The following is a 19531-nucleotide window of genomic DNA, read 5'->3' as shown; positions in this document are numbered from 1 at the left end:
GGTGTACTATAAAAGAAATAATATTTAAGATCAATTAAGGCGACTTAAAATTTAGGGTATCTATTAAAAAAACATTAAGTTAAGGAGGTTGGTTAGACACTATTTCCCTAGTTAGAATGATTTTGTTAGTTGAGAACCACACAGTTAACCATGAAAGATGAGTTAGTTATTAGAACCGTGCAGGTCACAGTGCTCGGTTATTTTAATCTTAAAATACTAAACTATGTATTTGTGTATTTAGATTACTAGCTTAAGTATTTGAAGTGGGTGTAAAAGGAAAACGAGTTGGAATATTGGATATAGCTGAATTTCTTATACTAGGTTTAATAATTAGGATTTGAAGAATAAGTTGTTGTTTGTTTTAATCTCCACAAACCTAACTCAACTATCTTTCATAATAAATTAAATAAAAAATTTATTTGTCTACTAATTCCGCTAATAATTTTTTCTTATAGTTTTTCATGTTATTCTATGAATATTGTGAGTAAGTATATCACCATATCATACATGTTATTACGAATATAAAACAATGTCCCAATAGGAATTTGTCTAATTTTGTTCTAGAAACTTGATAATTACTTATAATGATTTTTGCTGGAAAGTGTAAAACCTTATTTATAAAATCTTAAAAATATATTTATGGTTTAAGTTAATAAACATATAAATATATTTATGGTTTAAGTTAATAAACATTAGAAGGGTTGAATGGTATAATAATTTAAAAAATAAAAAAAGAAAAAAATGAGAAGGAAGGCATGGTAGAAGAAAAAGATGAAGGAGGACAAAATAGACTAAAGAAGAAGGTGGGTGGGCTAAGGAAGATGAGATGCAAGAGTATAGAAGGAGAAATACAAAGATAAAGGGGAAAAGAGGAGAGAGAGAGAGAGAGAGAACGTGATCGGGGCACAGTGTGAATCTGCAATCCATCTTCAAAGTCTGAATTCAATTAGAGGGAGCTGTGCCCTGTGACGTGCTGTGTAATTCAGTCATAAAATCTTCGAAAAATGTCGCTCAATATGAAAACCCTAACCCAAGCATTGGCCAAAACCGCCGCGGTCATAGAGAAGACAGTGCAGACCACGGTGCAGGAGGTGACGGGCCCCAAGGCACTTCAGGACTACGAGCTCCTTGACCAGATCGGCTCTGCGGGGCCCGGGCTCGTCTGGAGGCTCTACTCGGCCCGGGCCCGTGATCCCGCGCGCCAGCACCAGTACCCTGTCGTCTGTGTCTGGGTGTTGGACAAGCGCTCTCTTTCTGAGACCCGAATGCGCGCGGGCCTTACCAAGGCCGCCGAGGATTCCTTTCTGGATTTGATTCGGACCGATGCCGCCAAGCTCGTTCGCCTCAGGCATCCTGGGGTCGTTCACGTCGTCCAGGCCCTCGACGAGAACAAGAACGCTATGGCTATGGTCACCGAACCCTTGTTTGCTTCCGCTGCCAATACTCTTGCCATTGTTGACAACATTCCTGTTCTTCCTAAAGATCTCCGGGGAATGGTACCTTCTCTTTTCAGCTCCTTCTTTTACGTATAAATGATTCGTTTTGTTACGTGATCTACCAGCTTCACTCGATCTACTCACTGCGTTGCTGTTTCTTTTCGGAATAGACTTCTATTTCTAGTCCGAGTTCGTGATGTTTTTGATTCAGTAGTCTCCGAATTTTAATACCGTGGCAAATGAATCCCTGGAATTTAAATCTGTTTGACGCTTTATTAGTCCTGTCTTTATTTCTGTTGGTCCCTATTTTTGAATCCATTAGTCACGATAGTTCTGCCTTAGCTTCGGGATGGACTGTAAGCATAGTAAATTGTGCGTATTAGAGACTCGAATTACAAATTTTTGGGATTTACCTACATTTCTCTAAATTTAGGGGACTAGAATGGGGTTTACACTTATTTTCACTTGTTGCTGATGATAGAGCCTTTGCTTTTCAGGAAATGGGTCTGTTGGAGGTGAAGCATGGTTTACTTCAGATTGCAGAATCCCTGGACTTTCTGCACAACCAAGCCCATCTTATTCATCGAGCTATAGCACCCGAGGTGATAACCTTTTTGCATTACTGCGGCTCATGGTCTTAATTTGGGTCGCAGTTTCGTATTTCTTGATATTGTAGGAAATTGTGGACAATGAGGCCACAATTGTGGTCGTTGACACCTAAAAATGTCTTGACGCGACTGAAAACACAGTTGTGGACTGTTTTAAAATCTTGCTTCAACTTAATTTCCCCCCTTATTTTTTGTTTTTTTTTTTGTTTAGCCGCATATTTTATAAAAACGAAGAAATTCTGGCTAGTAAATTGCCCGTGTATGGCATCTTAGTGGAAATGATTTATAGCAATTAATTGTATTGTAAATTTTTTGTACCCGTCGGCAGCCTCTATGTATTTCTAGTTGTCACTTTCATAGCCTCGCTTAACCTTAAATGTATTGTCTGCTCTTTGAATTTTTTCGGAGGTGTCATATTTAACCTTTCACAGTTCATTCATATGACTTTTTCGTTTAATAGTTACCCTGTGGTACAAATCCTTTTCTGTTCCTTCATTGTGAAATTTAAGATTGGTGAATTAAATACAGTTGTATATGTTCTGCAGAACATTCTTATCACCTTGAGTGGAGCCTGGAAACTTGCTGGATTTGGTTTTGCAGTTTCTGCTACTCAGACTCCTGGTGACTCATCTAATCTGCAACCCTTCCATTATGCTGTGAGTGGAACAATTAATAAGATTAATATTAACTTTGTTCACTTGGTCTCCTTGATGTGTTAAATACTGTGTCACAGTCATTAATTTACTGTTGCATATGATGTCTAGTTTTTGTTTTATTTTTAATACTAATAACTCATTTTTATAAATTTGTTGTATATATTTGATCAATTCAGTGTTATATTACCAATTATATAATCTTGTACAAAGCTATTCCTTTGTGTTATATGTTTCATCTTCATCAGGATCTCAATATTTTCTTCCTTTGATTATTTTTAGACACAAACTCTGCTTTCAGTAACCTTATATTCCTATGGAAGTAGACGTCTCTGCATTTTGTAATCATGCCTGTGCTATTATTCTTCCTGGTACATGTAACATGATTGTGTATATTGTAGCTTCATTTTCGTGATTATAATTGTAATATATGGTCTAAACTGCGATTTATAAGAAGGCTGAATAAAGTTATCACTTCTAAATGACAAATATACTATCTCTATCTCTATCTCATTCTCATCCTCAGGAGCAAAGTAATTTTTGCTTAAACAATCTGTAATGTATGTTATTTCACTTCAACTGCTGTACAGGAATATGATGTCGAGGACTCTATTTTGCCTCTTCAGCCATCACTTAATTATGCTGCTCCTGAGCTGGTGAGGAGCACCGGGTCTTCAGCTGTGTGTTCATCTGATATTTTCAGTTTGGGATGCCTTGCCTACCATTTAATCACCCGCAAGTCTTTGTTTGACTGCCACAACAATGTGAAGATGGTACATACAAGTCCTTTATTTTTTTACCTTTTGCAATGAGGTTTTTGTTTGACTGCCACTACAATGTGAAGATGGTAGGTGCAAATCATTTAATTGCCCCCCTATTGCAATTAAGTTGTACTGATTTTAAAGTTATAGATTTTTGTTTTCAAACTTTCTGAATAGAGATTCTCATTAATGGTTGCACGTGTCTTGTCCTTTAAGAGACTTTTTAAATATTTAATTAGAAAGAAGGAAAATTATTAGTTTCATTACTTGACGACACGATTTTAGGCTCTATTATTAATTCATTAGAAGGTAATAAGAAATTTTGGTTTTGTACTTATGCAGTACATGAATACCTTGACTTACTTATCCAGTGATGCATTCTCATCAATCCCATCAGACCTTGTTCATGACCTGCAAAGGATGCTTTCTCTGAATGAGTCATCCAGGCCAACAGCAATGGATTTTACAGGTAAAGATAGCTTGGAGAATCAATGCATTTTCTCCATTGCTTAAATAAAAAGCACACAACATCTTAAAGTAGTTTTTTTTTTTGGTGAATTTCTTGTAAATGAATTTCTAATAGGTGTTCATTTCATTAATTAAAACTTTTGGTGCCATATCTGAACAGGAAGGTATAGGTTTACATTTCACAACAGATGACTCTTGAGTTGGTTACCTTAATGGTGTATCTTGGGAAGTGTTTGAACTTGGAAGTTAGAATATCTGAGTTATCTAGTTAGATTGGTAGTTTCACTTGTCTATGCTAGTACTGCTTGTAGTACATTACTAAATAGGTAAACCTTTTGTAATTTATATCACATCAATATCAATCTATTATCATTCATTCAGAATATTATTGTGAGTCTCCTTTCTTTTTCTCCTAAACATATGAACATGGTATCAAGACCATTGTTTGCCTTTGAATGTGGGTTTGATCCTAACTCAATCATACATATTTGCTTTCGAGATAAGGTTTCCCCACTTATATACACACTTTTAGCCTTATCTCTAGTTGATGTAGGATTTGGGTTTTTCCTAGTACACCCTCTCATGCCCAGACATATTGGTTTGGTGAGTGAATAATATAGTAACTCACCCATTGACAAGGCTAAGATACAACCTGATACCATCCTAAAATTTGGGTCTGTTTTTCATCTCAACCCTACAAAACTGACTTGTGAGGTGTTGGTTGTCTCCCCCACTATATATACGCTACTTTAGCCTTATTTATATTTAACATGAGACTTGTGTTTCTGCCAATAGTTAGTGTCTTAAATTCCCCCATTATTCTCCTGTTTTCACTGTGCTGTAGGTTGTGGCAACTGTTCTCACAGCCTTCCAGCTACTTGTCTGGAAAATCTTTGTAGACTGGGTCTGCTTACTTTTACTGTTAAAGTAAATCTCACTGGTTGAGATCTTAGGGAGCAATTTGTGCTCCGTGCAGTATCCCTACATCACACAGATCCATAATATCTTTAGGAATCTTCTTGACTGGTTGAGGGCCAGAGAATGATGCTGTGAGTGGCTGAGAGATGGAAATAGGGGCGAAGTTAGTTACATAAGTGTGGTGCAGTTATTAGATAATGCAGGCAGAGTAGAAAATCCTTTGGGTGAAAATAAAACATGTTTATTATGGGTGGGGGCAGTAGTTCTTTGTAGGATCCTGGCGGTTGGTTGCTGTAGAAGGGTTTCTCCACTGTAATTTTGTTCTTTACAGAAACAATACCCACTTTTCTCTTCATTTCATTTAATGATTTCTGTGTTATTACTTATACTGCTTCTTGATTGCATCAAACTTTTCCCATCTACTGGATTTGTTGAGAGGGGAAGTATGGGGGAAGGGATCAGCATTGTAGGAAAGGGGTAGGTGAATGTCGCATTAAAAAAATGGATGCTAAGTTTGCCATTCTGGAGAATGAAATAACAAACCTCAAGACAACTTTAGCAACAATGCTGTTGATGGTGGAAGGAAATCAGAAGAAATTGGTGTCAATGCTGGAGAAAGGTTTGGGTCAGAAGCAAAAGACAATGATGAGATGACATCAAAGCATGACGAAGGTGCAAAAGATTAGAAGGCTCCAAGAATTGGACAAGCTTGGAAGGTAATGGCAAGGGGAATCATTGGAGGAATTCCAACAATCAGTGAAGAAGGTGGAGTTGCCAGTGTTTGATGGTGACGATCCCCACTGTTGAGATCTCTAGACTGTAAATATCCTTCCAGGTACAGGACACACACAGAGGTGAATCTAACACAATTATGTATGGAAGGACCGCTATCCGTTTTTTCAATTGGCTGCCTGATTATGAGCCGAGGTTGACATGGGAGCAGCTCCAGTTAGAGCTATTCGGGAGCAGCTATGAGCTGTTAAAAACTTTACATCAACGGGCCAGTATTTATGAAAATATATAGGAGTTTGAGAGGTTGCAGGCTCAGATGACAAGGTTGCATGCAGTGTCCACTGCAATTGTCATAGTAATTTCTTGAAATAATTCTTCAAGTTACTAGAGACTCATCTTAAAATGAGTTTGGCTTCCTAAAACAAATGGGAAACCAGAGGTTGTTAATAGTTGTGTTTAGGTTGAAGACTGTTGAGATGTTTTATTACTGGTCAACTCTTTGGTTCAATGGTTGCATTGGGCTGAATACTGGTATGAGTTTTAACACTAATTTTCATGAGACTATAGCCGTGACACCCTCTGAGCAGCTTATGGAAGGAAGCCACCCATGAGTACAATGTTCTTACCGGGTGAAACATGGTTGCAAGCAGTTTAAAGAGAGCTAATTCGTTGGGTTGAGGATCTTAGGGCACTGAAATATCATCTCCAAAGAGCACTAGGGAGGATAACTATTTGAGAGAGGAGCTTTGAAGTAGGAGAACGGTTTTTTTCTCTCTGAAATTGCATCCCCAAAACAAAAACCAGTGGCTTTTAGAATTAGTGCCAAGATCTGTCTGGAAGGTTCTATGGACATTTTTAGGTGCTGGAACGTTTGGATGCAGTGGCCTATAAGCCTGAACTCCCTTCCACTTCCAGGATACATGCCGTGTTCCATGTATCATTATCAAAGAGGGCTGTTGGGAATTGTCATGTGGAAAGAGTTGCCTGTTAGGCTTGGAGAGAATCTGCTGATGTGCTGTAGCCTGCTGTACTGCCTGCAACCCTCCAAAGTTCAACCTTGACGACAAGGCTGAAGCTGAAGAAAGTGGCAGTGATAGGGCACAAAATAATTTAGAGAAGAATTTGGAAATCCAGAGAGAGGTCTTGGACATTCATGATGCACATGTCAAGTGGGACTAAAAGACTTGGGAGGTGTACACTAGGTGGAATAGAGGGTGATGTTGTGATGGTTGTGTTGGAAGAGAGAGGGGAGTAGGGAGGAAATTAGTTATTATGCGAGTGTGGTGCGGTTACTAGAGAATGTGATTGGAGTAATAAAACGTCTGTGTGAAAATTAAGTATATTTGGTATGGGTTGGAGCTAGTAGCTTTCTATAGGAGCCTTGTTCTTTGGCAGTATCTCTACATAGGAACCTGGCTTTCTATACTGTAATTTCTTAGTTCACTGAAATAAATACTCACCCTCTCTTAAGTTGTTTGGTGATTATTGTGTTATTGCTAATACTGTTTATGGTGTGCATCGATTACAAGTGTAATTCTACAGGATCAAGTATGCAAAATCATTTGGTTGTCATTGAATATTGCAATTAATATAGTCTCTGCTGGCTGTTGGAGCCTTTAGATAATCAGCTGAACATGCTTGCTGTATTTCTTGGCTCCATTATCATCTCTGTCATCACGATAATATATGCTTCTCACTTTTGCAGGATCACCATTTTTTCGGCATGACACCAGGTTGCGTGCCCTACGGTTCCTTGACCACATGCTTGTAAGAAATTTTAGCTGTCTGCTAGTATTACAAAATAGGTGACGTGCAAATTTTAGAGTTGAATTTCTTGATTACGTGTCTTCTTTTCCTTTAGGAAAGAGATAACATGCAGAAGACAGAATTCTTAAAAGCATTGTCAGATATGTGGAAAGATTTTGATTCCCGCGTCTTGCGATACAAGGTATGCTATATGCTGTTTTGCTGAAATTTGTGTTTTGTTTCTGCTAGTCAATTTTATGTAGCTCTGTCCCATCATACACAATTCGTGTACTCTTGCTAGCATTCTCAATTCAGTATAATCTTTTTCTGTCGATTACTTAGTCCTGTGCCCTATAACTTTGATAGCCAATATGGACTCTCTATCATGAATTTTGAATTTATGTTGCATGTGTTAAAATCATGTTATTCTGCTTTTCCCGAATATGGTTGCTTTTGAGTTATGATTTTCTAATTGTCATTAATGTAATTTGGACAAATAAATTTTCATACAGGTCCTTCCACCACTTTGTGCAGAGCTTAGGAATGTGGTGATACAGCCAATGATTCTACCAATGGTTCTTACCATTGCAGAGTCTCAGGTACTAATATCCCTCTTACATTTCCTCACTTCCATAGAATATCTAAATTTTTGAGTCTCTGAAGTTAATAATAATTAATATCGCTCTGATCTTTTTTTTTTTAATTTGGTTTTGATGGATCGCAATGGTGTGGTTCGGTCCCATATTTATCCCCATCCATCCTTGAGAGATGAGGCTTGGCTTTGATTGTTTCTCCTGCCCTACTGGTTGTTAATTTATCAGATATCTCATTACTTTTGTCTGCTTGCTTTATTTGGAAGCAGACATTCTGTTTTTTGCTTTTTCTTGATCTATGGTTTAGGAAATTTAACAATCCAGCCTATGCAATGATGAAATGAGTTAATATTTTGTTGCAACTGTTTATCTCTTTTTTGGATTTTGATAAACAAGAGTAGTGTATCATTAATAAATCAGATATATGCAAGGGATTGATTAATAATTTAAGTTTCTTTCTTAATTTTGTGTATAAGAAATTCATGAAATTGAAGTGCAAAGAATAATATACCTTTTCAGGACAAGAATGATTTTGAGCAATATACACTTCCAGCTCTTGTCCCCGCTTTGAGTACTGCTTCTGGTGACACACTGTTACTGCTTGTGAAGCATGCTGATCTTATAATAAACAAGGTAGTTGAGAGTTTATATAAGTTTCCTTATTTTGTTGATTGAAAAATCTTTGTATCTAGTGGCTATGTTTATTCGAACTTATTAGACCATTATTGTTCTCTTAGACTAGTCAAGAGCATTTAGTTTCTCATGTTCTTCCAATGATTGTTCGGGCCTATGATGATAATGATGCTCGTTTGCAAGAAGAGGTCCTGAAAAAGTCTATATCCCTTTCCAAACAACTAGATTCCCAGGTGAGTGCTCTTTTCTAATGGAGTAGACTTGAATTCTTCATCAAATGTTTTCCATTGAATGTTAGTACATTGTAAACTGGGATCACACACTTCTTAACTTCTATTGTTTCAACTTGCGATGTTTGTTTTTGGGGACTGTTAAAACTTTATGATTTGAACAACGAAAAGGAAAAATGGAGAGTAAAGGCTAACAGTTATAACAAATGCACCTTATTGTAACAAGTTACAATAAATTGAATAAACCTTGCCATCTTAATCGTCACCTTATTCTCCATTTCCCCTGTGTTGTCCAGCCCACAATCAGATAAACATTAGCACTTTTTTTAAACTTCAATTCAAATGTTTGCTATCAAAGCAGGAATATCTGTTGTGTTTTTTAATTTTCTTGTTCTGCCTTTCAGCTTGTCAAACAAGTGGTTTTGCCCCGCGTTCATGGATTAGCACTTAAAACAACGGTTGCAGCGGTATGTTAATATTGTTTGAACTTTTACCTTGTAATGTCTCAATTTGACCCTGCCCACGCTCTCACATGCACATATATATGGTGTCTCCTTAGCATCTAACCCTAAATCAGAATAGTTAGATCCTTATTTGATTGTATGATTGTTACTTTATTAAATGGTAGTTATTAGCATGTCAAAGTTTCATATATATTTTTTTTCATGTTCCACATATTTCCTTCATTTAACATATGAACATCCCAGTTTCAATACTGTTGTTTTTGTCATTATCTTACTTCAAATTGCATTATGAAAATTACTCTGTGGGGTCCGTGCATCATTCTTCAAACTCTTGTTGGGCAAGTGTTGTTGGTTTCCAATTCTTTGAACCTTTCTTGCTATTGTATTTTTGAAGCTCAACCTTGATTTTTTGCTTTGGATGGGTTCTGGGATAGGTGATGGGACTGATTTCTGGCACCTTTTTTTTTTTTTTTTCTGCATAAATGAGTGTGCTATTCTTGGTTGGATTACGTGACTGCGGCATCCTTCCTCTGTTATTGCATTCTGGTTTGTGGGTCTGCTAATCTGTTTTTGGGTATTCAAATTTTGAGCTATGCTGGTCTGTGAGTGATGCTTTTGCGGTACTCCTGTTTCTGCCACATAATCTCAGTTTTTTCTCATTAATGTTGAGAGTTGCTACTACTAACTTCAACTGTTTTAGAAACCTATTTTGTTACAAGGCTTATCTTTGATAGGTTAGAAGCCTTTTGTTTTCTTACAAGGCTTGTCTTTGGTAGTTTAGGACCCTTTGTCTTGGCTTGTTGTGCATAACCTTACAAACTCGTATCTGGTGTGCATTCAGAGTTTGGAGATTCTTTAATGCTAGACGTGATTTTGTTTTACCCAGCTAGATGTGTATGTTATTTTATCATTATTATGGCTTATTTGCTGTGCGTGTATCCTTGAATTTAATTTTATATAATTGGTAGGACTTTCGTGTGATAATCTTGTGTTTTTATTTTCTACCTCCAATCGGAGGTAAGATCTGAGTTTGACATTGTGTAAATATGCTGGTCTTTTCTCCTTATATGCACACATGTCTGTATTTCTCTCTTTTTGTTTGATAGGTTAGAGTCAACGCGTTGTTGTGCCTTGGAGACATGGTTAACCGACTTGATAAACATTCTGTCTTGGACATCTTGCAAACAATTCAACGCTGTACTGCTGTTGACCGTTCCCCTCCAACCCTTATGTGTACCCTGGGGGTTGCAAATTCTATTTTCAAGCAGGTGAATCTTAGTTTTTTTATATTATGGACTGCTATGATCAATGATATTTGGAGTTGTTGCTAAATAGCTTTTGGAGTAATGCTTAAGTTTTGTTTGATTTCTCGTATTCAGTACGGAGTAGAATTTGTAGCTGAGCATGTTCTTCCATTGCTTATGCCCCTCCTGTCTGCTCAACAATTGAACGTCCAACAGTTTGCCAAATATATGCTCTTTGTCAAGGATATGCTCCAGTATTGTTTAATTTTTCACACCCTCTAACTTTTACATTTTCTTTGTCTTCCCCTCTGTTCTTGGTCTCTGACAAATCTGTCTAATATTTTTTTGAATTGTTTGCTTTGTACAGCAAAATAGAAGAGAAGCGAGGAGTGGCTGTGACTGATTCTGGAATGCCAGAGGTAAAACGGCCTCCCGTGGTTAATGGTGTTCAATCCGAAGCCGTGCGGACAAGCAGCAGTTCTGTGCCTGCTTCAACAAGAAGCAGCTCCTCTTGGGATGAAGATTGGGGTCCCAAAACAAAGAAAACTGCCTCTTCTACTGATAATTCTATCGATGCAGCCAGTCCATCTCTGGCAGGCAGCCATGTGGGTCAAGTAACATCTTTACAAAAGCATTTGTCCTCAACTGCTTTATCTGCTCAGCAAACAACCAACTCATGCCCGTCAGTAGATGTAGAATGGCCACCTCGGGCATCTCCTGGTGTTACCCCACAATTTAGTGATACTGAGAAGCAGACAATAGGAGCAGGAACTTCATCCACATCTAATCTTGAAGCTGATGATCCTTTTGCTGATTGGCCTCCACGTCCTAATGGCTCAGTATCAAGTGGATCTGGAATTCCCAACAATGGTACTTCAGGGATGCCCCTGAACATTGGGTTTAATTCGATGACAAATACTTCAAGCAATATTGGTCCCCAAACTAGCATGAGTTGGTCTGTTAGTTCCCAAAGTTCTGCAGATCCCATTAGTTTGAATTCAAGGACTAGTTCCACAGTGGGTAGCCTGAATAGTGGCCTCGGGCATCAGAATTCTCTTGGGTTCCTAAAGCAAAGTCAAGCTTTTCCAGCATCGAATGTTTCATACAATAATGCTCAGTCACCGGCAACAGATCTAGGATCAATATTTTCTTCCAACAAGAATGAACAAATTGCGCCTAGACTTGCACCTCCCCCATCATCTGCAGTGGGTAGAGGACGAGGAAGAGGGAGGGGAGCTGCGTCAACCACTAGGTCCTCTCACACCAAGTCACACGCTGAGCAGCCACCCCTTTTGGATTTGTTAGGGTAACTTGCTTCTATTGCCCATGTATTAGTAGGTTACTGCTGAGATTGTACATTTTGTGCAACATCCCGTGCTTGGAGACTTTTAGTGTGATGGGAGATTTCAGAAAATCTTGCCAGGCAACATGTTTTAAGGGACGGCTACTCTATGTAAAGGTTTTGTTGTACGTTGCTTAGTCTATAGTGATTTTGCAAAATTTGGATTATTATTTCTTATTTTTTTGTCCTTGTTATGTTATATTTCATTCTTAGGGCTTCGGGCAAAGTGTATTCAGAAAAGTCCTTATTACTGTGACCGGGTTGGAAATAATAAAGTCTGTCATAAAGTTTCTTTTGTACACAAGGATTTGAATTCTGATATGTATGATTTTGACCGTTAGCATGTTAGAAATTGCGTGGCTAGGTTAAGATTTAAGCAAGACGTCCTGGGGGAAGAAATGATGTTGGGACTGAAACGCTAAGAACAAGTTTTGTTTTCTTACTATTGATGTTCATTTGAGCTTTTGGTTGTAACTCTTGACTAGACGTGTAATTTCATTTGTGAAAATGTTTGTAAGAAGCAATTGGAAGGGAACTATGTTGCATCCAATTTTTCAAATTAGACTAAATTGTTGTTTTTAAAGTATTTAAAAGTAGTAATTTGGATTAGTATAAGAAATGAATAAATTAGTGTAACAATTGTGACTCATTATTTAGGATTCACATTTGTTGAATAATTTGAGTTGAGGCAAATGAATAAGTGCAAGTGTTTCGATAGAAAGCTTGAGTGTCTAAAATCAGAGTTAATAACTACTTAATTCAAAATAATTCTGTCCCATGACAATGAGAATATATTTTAGTTACAAAAAATAAAAAGTAATAACAAAATACAAAAGATAATAACGAAATATAAAATTTCTCCTATATTATAATATCTATTAATTAAATCAAAATTAGTTATAAGACAAACTTAGACTTAATTACTAGGATTATAAACTTTAGATTATCCTTTGGATATTTAGTTCATCTTTGAGTATCAAGTCGAATTCTATATGACTGAGACATGATTGAGACGATACACAACCCCTTAACCTTAAGTTGAAGTATCTGAGGTGTAAAGATTGAAAAAGTCCACTAAACCCATTCTGGATACTTTCTTGCCAAACTTTTCCACTTATTTAAACTAGTTCTCTTGGCTTGTCAGTTTTAAATTTGGTGTCATCTCTTTACATACATAGTTTCCACTTTCTCTCACATGATCTTTAGGTAAGTTTCTCTCTTTTTGTTGAATTCAGAGTCCGTCTTTAGCTACTTAATAATTTATGATTTGATTACTTCACCTGTAAAAAAACAAGTTATTGATTATCCTGTCCAATAAAAAACCTCCAGTCATGCTAGGCTTGATTTAAACTGACTTTTTACGCCAACCCCCAGCTAAGTTGGTATGTCGATTTTTAAGTTAGAATGTTGTTTACTCCTAATCGAGTTAGTATGTCACTTTCTTAGTTAGGCTATGACCTACTCCCAACCGAGTTGGAATATCACTTTTTTAGTCGGGCTATAGCCTACTCCCAATCAAGCATGAATGTTGCTTTTTTAGTTCGAATATGACTTGCTCCTAGCCAAGTTGGAATGTCGCTTTTTTAGCCATGGCCTGCTCCTAGTCGAGCTGGAATGTCAATTTTTTTTGGTCAAGCTATGCCTTGCTCCTAGTGGAGTTTGAATGTCACTTTTTAGTCAGGTGGGAACCCGCTCTCAGCTATGTTGGAATTCTCTTTTTCTTTAGACGGGTGAGCACCAACTTCCAACCGAATTGCTATGTCGATTTGTAAGTCAAGCTATGGCTTGATTCTAGCTGAACTAACATGTCGCTTTTTTAGTAGGCTATGGCCTACTTTCGGCCGGAATGGTACATCACTTTTTTAGTCAAGGTATGGCTTGCTTCCTACCGAGTTGGAATGTCACTTTTTTAGTTAGCAATGACTTGCTCCTGGTCGAATTGGAATGTTGCTATTTTAGTTGAGTGAGAACCCGCTCCCAACCGTGATGAAATTATTTTTTTCTTTTTTGGGTGAGCCCTTGCTCCCAATCACGCTGAAATTCTCTCTCTCTCTCTCTCTCTCTCTCTCTCTCTCTCTTTTGTCGTGTGAGCACCCACTCTGAGCTGTGCTGCAACTCTTTTTCTTTGTCGGGTAAGCACTCGCTCCCGATCGTGCTGGAATTTTCTTTTTCTTTCGTCAAGTTAGTACCCACTCCCGACCGTGCTGGAATTTTCTTTTTCTTTAGTTGGGTAAGCACCCGCTCCCAACTATGCTGAAATTATCTTTTCTTTAGTCAGGTGAACACCCACTCCTAGTCGCGTTGAAATTCTCTTTTTCTGTAGTCGAGTGAGTACTTACTTCCAGTCGTGTTGAAAATTTAATTGTTATAATCGGATGTCCCTATCCCACAACCTAATTGGAGTTAATTGATTTAAACATGATGAATGAATTTTGAATATAACTATAAAATAAATTTTTATATATATATATATATATATATATATATATATATATAAAATCAAAGTTTAAAATCCTCGTAACAGTGCCTATGATTTTTCCAAATTGCAATACACGACTTCAAATCGCGCATTGCCTAGGCGGTATACTCCAACTGAATTCCAATTGGAAAAAGAAATTAAAACCCATGCACCCAAATAAATGTTGATTTGGTAGGGAACTAAATTTTTCAATTAATGCAATTGAAGACCAATTGCACCTTATTAACGTTGCAATAGTAAAAGTGTTTTCTTTATTCAATTCCGATTGGAATTAAACCTCACAAAGACAACGCAACATGACATCGTGCATTTATGATTTCAATTTGCAATTCTATGCTTTTGATTAAGGGACAACTGGCTTCACGTAACAGTTGCAACATGACATACGCACACAAACCAGTCCAAAACATTTATGAGCAATTAAGGAATTCAGTTTCATAGCAGGAAATTTTTCCATTGCATATCAGGAAATTGTTTTTACCGATCAAGGCTATTCAATATACACTCCAAAGCAATTGATTTTCGATTAAAAAACTTGACGGGGTAAACTTAAGTTGAGATTTTTACGTCTATTGGATTTTAGCCCCAAAAGTCTCAACATCACATAAAATCAAGTTTTAAAAGAATTATTCAACTCTCTGACCTATTGACAAGTACACCAAATCAGTTGTAGTATAGTTGAATGATATTTATCTTATCGTATCCAGAGGAATTTAACAGGTATATTGTTAGTTTCTTTTTGGGTTTTATTTAGGAAAATATTGATAGTAGTATATATTATATAGATTAAGTGGATGATTAAAAATGTAGTAGTGGAGTATAAATATAGTTGGAGGTGCGAAAAAGATGCTCTTATTGTAAATTTGATGTATAGATGCGGTTGGGATTGCATTACAATATTTTATGGGTAGTTGAACTCTCTCGTGTTGAGGTTTAATGTAATCAATTCTAATTCTTTGCACTCCTACTTCTTGAATATTTATCTATGATTTCATTCAATTGGTTATGGTTTGATTTATGTTTAATAATGAATTAACAACTCATTTTAATTGGTATGTGGTAAACTTAAGTTGAGATTTTTACATCCGTTGGGCTTAAGCCCCAAAAGCCCAAACATCACATAGAATCAAGTTTTAAAAGAGTTATCCAGTTGTGTGACCTATTGGCAGATGCACCAAGTCAGTTGTAATACATTCGAATGAGAGTTATCGTATTCACATGGATTTAGCAAGTATATTAGTAGTTTGTTTTTGGGATTTTTGTATAAAAATATTGATAATAGTATATATTATATAGATTGAGTGGAGTGGATGCTATGATTGAATTTCATCACATCATCTTCTACTACACCCCTATTGATCTTATCTATTTACAATGCAAATTATTCAATGTCCTTAGGAGTACTCTAAGGTAGATCTAAGCCCATTCCTGCAACCTAGAACCTAAGAACTTTCAAACCCAGTGCAATTCCTCCACTCTTGTAGAATGAATTATTGCCTTAAATGCATGCATCTTTTATCTAACCCACCCTTTAGATCATGTGGAAGCCTCTAGCAAAAATGAGAGGATTTGATTAGACCACAGTTTGAGACCAATCTTCTAACCTAATCCAAACCAATTAAAATGAGTTATCAAATCATCACTACGCATAAATCAAACTACAAACTATTGAATGAAGGCAAAGATAAATATCCATGTAGTAGAAGTACATAAAATTAAAATTGATTACATCCAACCTCGACACAAGAAAGTTTAACTACTCATAGAATATTGCAATGCAATCCCAACAACATCTATACATAGGATTTACAATAAGAGTATCTTTCTAGTGTCTCCAATTATATTTCTACTCTACTACTACATTTTTAATCCTCTATTCAATGTCTAAAACAAGATATGAGGTCCTTATTTATCGGAATTTTCATTGGCGCTTAGCTCTAGTCTTTGACACTAAGCCACAAAGGTTTCCTTTTATGGAGGATTTTCTTATTTCTTTGTCGCCTTTAGTGCTCAACGCCATTTTCTTGTGACTCAGCTGCAAAAGTCACATTCTAGATCTTTCCTACTGCCTTTCTAGCACTCAACGCTATGTTCTTGTGACTCAACTGCAAAATTCACATTCTAGATATTTCCTTGACCGATTTACTAGCGCTCAATGGATGATTTTGGGGCTCAACTGCAAAACCCTTTAATTACTTGAGAAATTTCTACACATCATCACAAATTCACCAATTTCCTATTTTTTGCTTCTCAGTACCTCATTCTATAATTATAAGCTAAAATGGGTTGTTTACTTACAAAATAGGATTAATCAAAACATGATAAATGTCAAATTTATATAGAAAATTAACGTGTTCTTGAAACTTATCAGATTCACTTGACAACATGGTTTTAATTAATTCAAAAAATGCAACTTCATAAATGTAATAACCTAGCTTTAATACACATGTAAGTTATTTGTAGTTTTCCCATGCAAGTAATTCAATTCCAAAAAACTACTCTAGAATCTTAAGATTCACGATTCTCACACATTAACATAAATCATAATTGGGAGACACTAACCTTGATCCGTGAGAGATCCAATGAGAATGTGTTCTTTAATCTTCTTATTCTTTAACTTCCTTTTTCTAATCTATCTCTTTGTCTTTCTTTCTTCTCTCACACTTTCTTTTTCTTGATATAATAAAACAGACACACTTGATTCTTCACCTACACTATGAAAAAGCGGAGATCTCTTGAGGTGGAGGGACAAAGTCTCCAATCAAGCCAAGTTTTGATCATGAGGATTAATTGTCTAGTTGTAAGTGGAGACTGAAGAGAAATCCAAAGTCTTCTCATGACTTACACATGTTGGAGGTTTCTTGAGAGTGTTGTGGAGGCAGGATCTGCTACATTGTCAGATCATTATCTTTTTTGTCGTCGCCTTGATGATTCGCGTTATTCTTTGTATTCCTCCTTGTAGTTGGTTTTTAACAATAGATGGGATTGGGAACCGCAATATTCCTACTCATGCTCATCGTTTATTTCATTACAGATTTCTTCTCCATTATCCACAAAAGGCTAAACCTTAACCTAGTTAACAATTTTGCAATTTAGTTCAAGCAAAAATTCTAGGTCTTCATCAAAATATATACAGAAAAACTCTCGAAACGTAGTAAAAAATGTACTTAAAAACAAAACTGTTCAAAAGAAACATTTTTATAATTCTAATCTTAATACAAATTCAACAAATAGAATAAAATTAACAACACAAATAGAAAGAAAGAACATACTAACTATAAATGAGTATAAAAGGATTAGTACACACAAACAACATGAGATTCGAGGAATGAAATTTGCCAAAACCTTCAAAAGAAGAACTCTAGAATAGAAGAAAGCAATGAGAGACAAGGAATGAAATAAGTAGATGAGAAGTCACATAGATATAAAAGAAAAAATAGAAATAAAAAATTATTATAAGAGAATAAAGATAAATAATTATTCTCTTTTTCCTAAATAAAATTATAATTTATTGAAAAAAGATTTTAACTCATTAAATATCATTTTTAATACCAATAAAAATTAGTAGACAATGTAATAATTTAATAAAATTTTATTCTCAAACATAAAATTATATTTAATTTAATGAGGTATATTAGTACTAATTTTTTTAAGGCATGTTTTTTCTTAAACATAATTTTATAATTAATTTAATAGAGGTATATTAGTATTGTTTATTTTAGGTTTTTTTTCTTAAACATAATTTTATAGTTTATTTAATAGACGAATATTATTATTAAATTTTTTTTTAGGTCTAAAGTGAATCTTTTACCTATTTTACCTTTGAGTCGACCTTAATCTTAAAGCGAAGAAAAAATAAAATGGTTACAATTCATTTATCCTCTAGATAATAAGAAGAAGATATTTCTCTTAAAAAAAAAATAATAATAACAAAATAAAAAGATAATAAAAACATATAAAATCGCTTCTATACTATAACATTTGTTAATTAAATAAAAAACGGTTCTACGACATACTTTCAAAGAAGAACTTGATCGTTTGAGAACAAAGTAATGACCAAGTCCTTTAGATTGCATCTTAACTTATAATAGGTAAGGTTACATCTAACTTACAAAGTTTTTAATTGTTCAGTAACTTATCTCTTATCTTGTATTTCAAGACCTTGTCACAAGGTAAACAGTTGAAATTGCTAGGTAAGGACAGTTGTATTTGTTTGAATTTGATAATCAAAACAAAACAAAGAGCATTAGCCAAGTTGCATAAAAAACATGGGTAAGTTTCCAAATATGACTCCATGATAAAATACTTAAACATTCCTCCTTCTCCCTTCTTTGCTATAGGAGTCACTTGAGTCTTTAAAATGTGATATTTGTCAATTGTCAAAGTATTATTGTACATCTTATCTCATCTTTATTAAGAGTAACTTTTCATTTGACTTCATTCACTATAATGTTTAGGAACCTGTTTTAGAAAGAATCTACTTCTAAAATAATATGATTTGTTAAATCTACTAATGGTTGATGATTGTATTCGTACACTGTGAAAAGAAAATATACGTGGTTTTTCAAATCTTTAATTTTTCTTTTGTCCAAACCAGTTATAAAGAAACATAAAAAGTATTAGATCTAATAATGACACTGAATGTGTGAATTATTAATCTCATAGTTTTTGTTTCATAATATTTTTTTTTTAAATTAAAATGTTTTAACACTCCATAATAAAAGGAAATTGTAGAAAGGAAGAATCACTATCTTCTAGAAGTGGCAAGAGCCCTCACTTTCCAGTGTCTACTCTTTGTTGGGGAGAAACTATGTTAACGAAAACATGCCTGTCAATAAAAGGTTACCCACTCATATCTTAAATCATATCAGTTGCATTGAGTTCATTTTGTCTTTAGTTACCTCTACTCTCCTATTGTAAACTTTACTTTGTCGAGTCTTACAAATTGTTTTGGGGTGTAGAGTGAAACGTCCACTTAAAACATTTTCCAAGTCCTTCAAGTTTTCTATTTTGCTCTCGGTTCGGTGCTCCTATTCATCAACTGATTGAGAGTACTTGTTAAAGGTGCTCCGATGTTAAAGTGAGCACATGATCAATCAGTCAAAACAATAAATGTTGTAATTAATACGAGACAAACGTTTCAACAACCATACCTTTGACATATTTATTAGTTTTTCCCATGAGCTCGTGATTAGGATCTATCTAACCACGACCCAATCATTCT

General features: G+C 35.5%; 1 protein-coding gene across 1 annotated transcript; it reads left to right on the top strand.

Moving 5' to 3' along the window:
- Positions 1 to 794: 794 nt before the first annotated feature.
- Positions 795 to 12132, top strand: LOC114168668 (SCY1-like protein 2). Its single transcript, XM_028053568.1, has 14 exons — positions 795 to 1496; positions 1934 to 2038; positions 2590 to 2700; positions 3288 to 3470; positions 3801 to 3927; positions 7282 to 7343; positions 7438 to 7524; positions 7835 to 7921; positions 8435 to 8548; positions 8653 to 8781; positions 9183 to 9245; positions 10349 to 10510; positions 10622 to 10740; positions 10854 to 12132. Exons 1-14 carry the CDS (start codon positions 1005 to 1007, stop codon positions 11794 to 11796), a joined length of 2784 nt encoding a protein of 927 aa, XP_027909369.1. The 5' UTR covers positions 795 to 1004; the 3' UTR covers positions 11797 to 12132.
- The last annotated feature ends 7399 nt before the right edge of the window (positions 12133 to 19531 follow it).

Source organism: Vigna unguiculata, chromosome 11 (genome assembly GCF_004118075.2).
Source record: "Vigna unguiculata cultivar IT97K-499-35 chromosome 11, ASM411807v1, whole genome shotgun sequence".
Taxonomy (NCBI): domain Eukaryota; kingdom Viridiplantae; phylum Streptophyta; class Magnoliopsida; order Fabales; family Fabaceae; genus Vigna; species Vigna unguiculata.
This window is presented reverse-complemented; position numbering and strand designations above follow the sequence as displayed.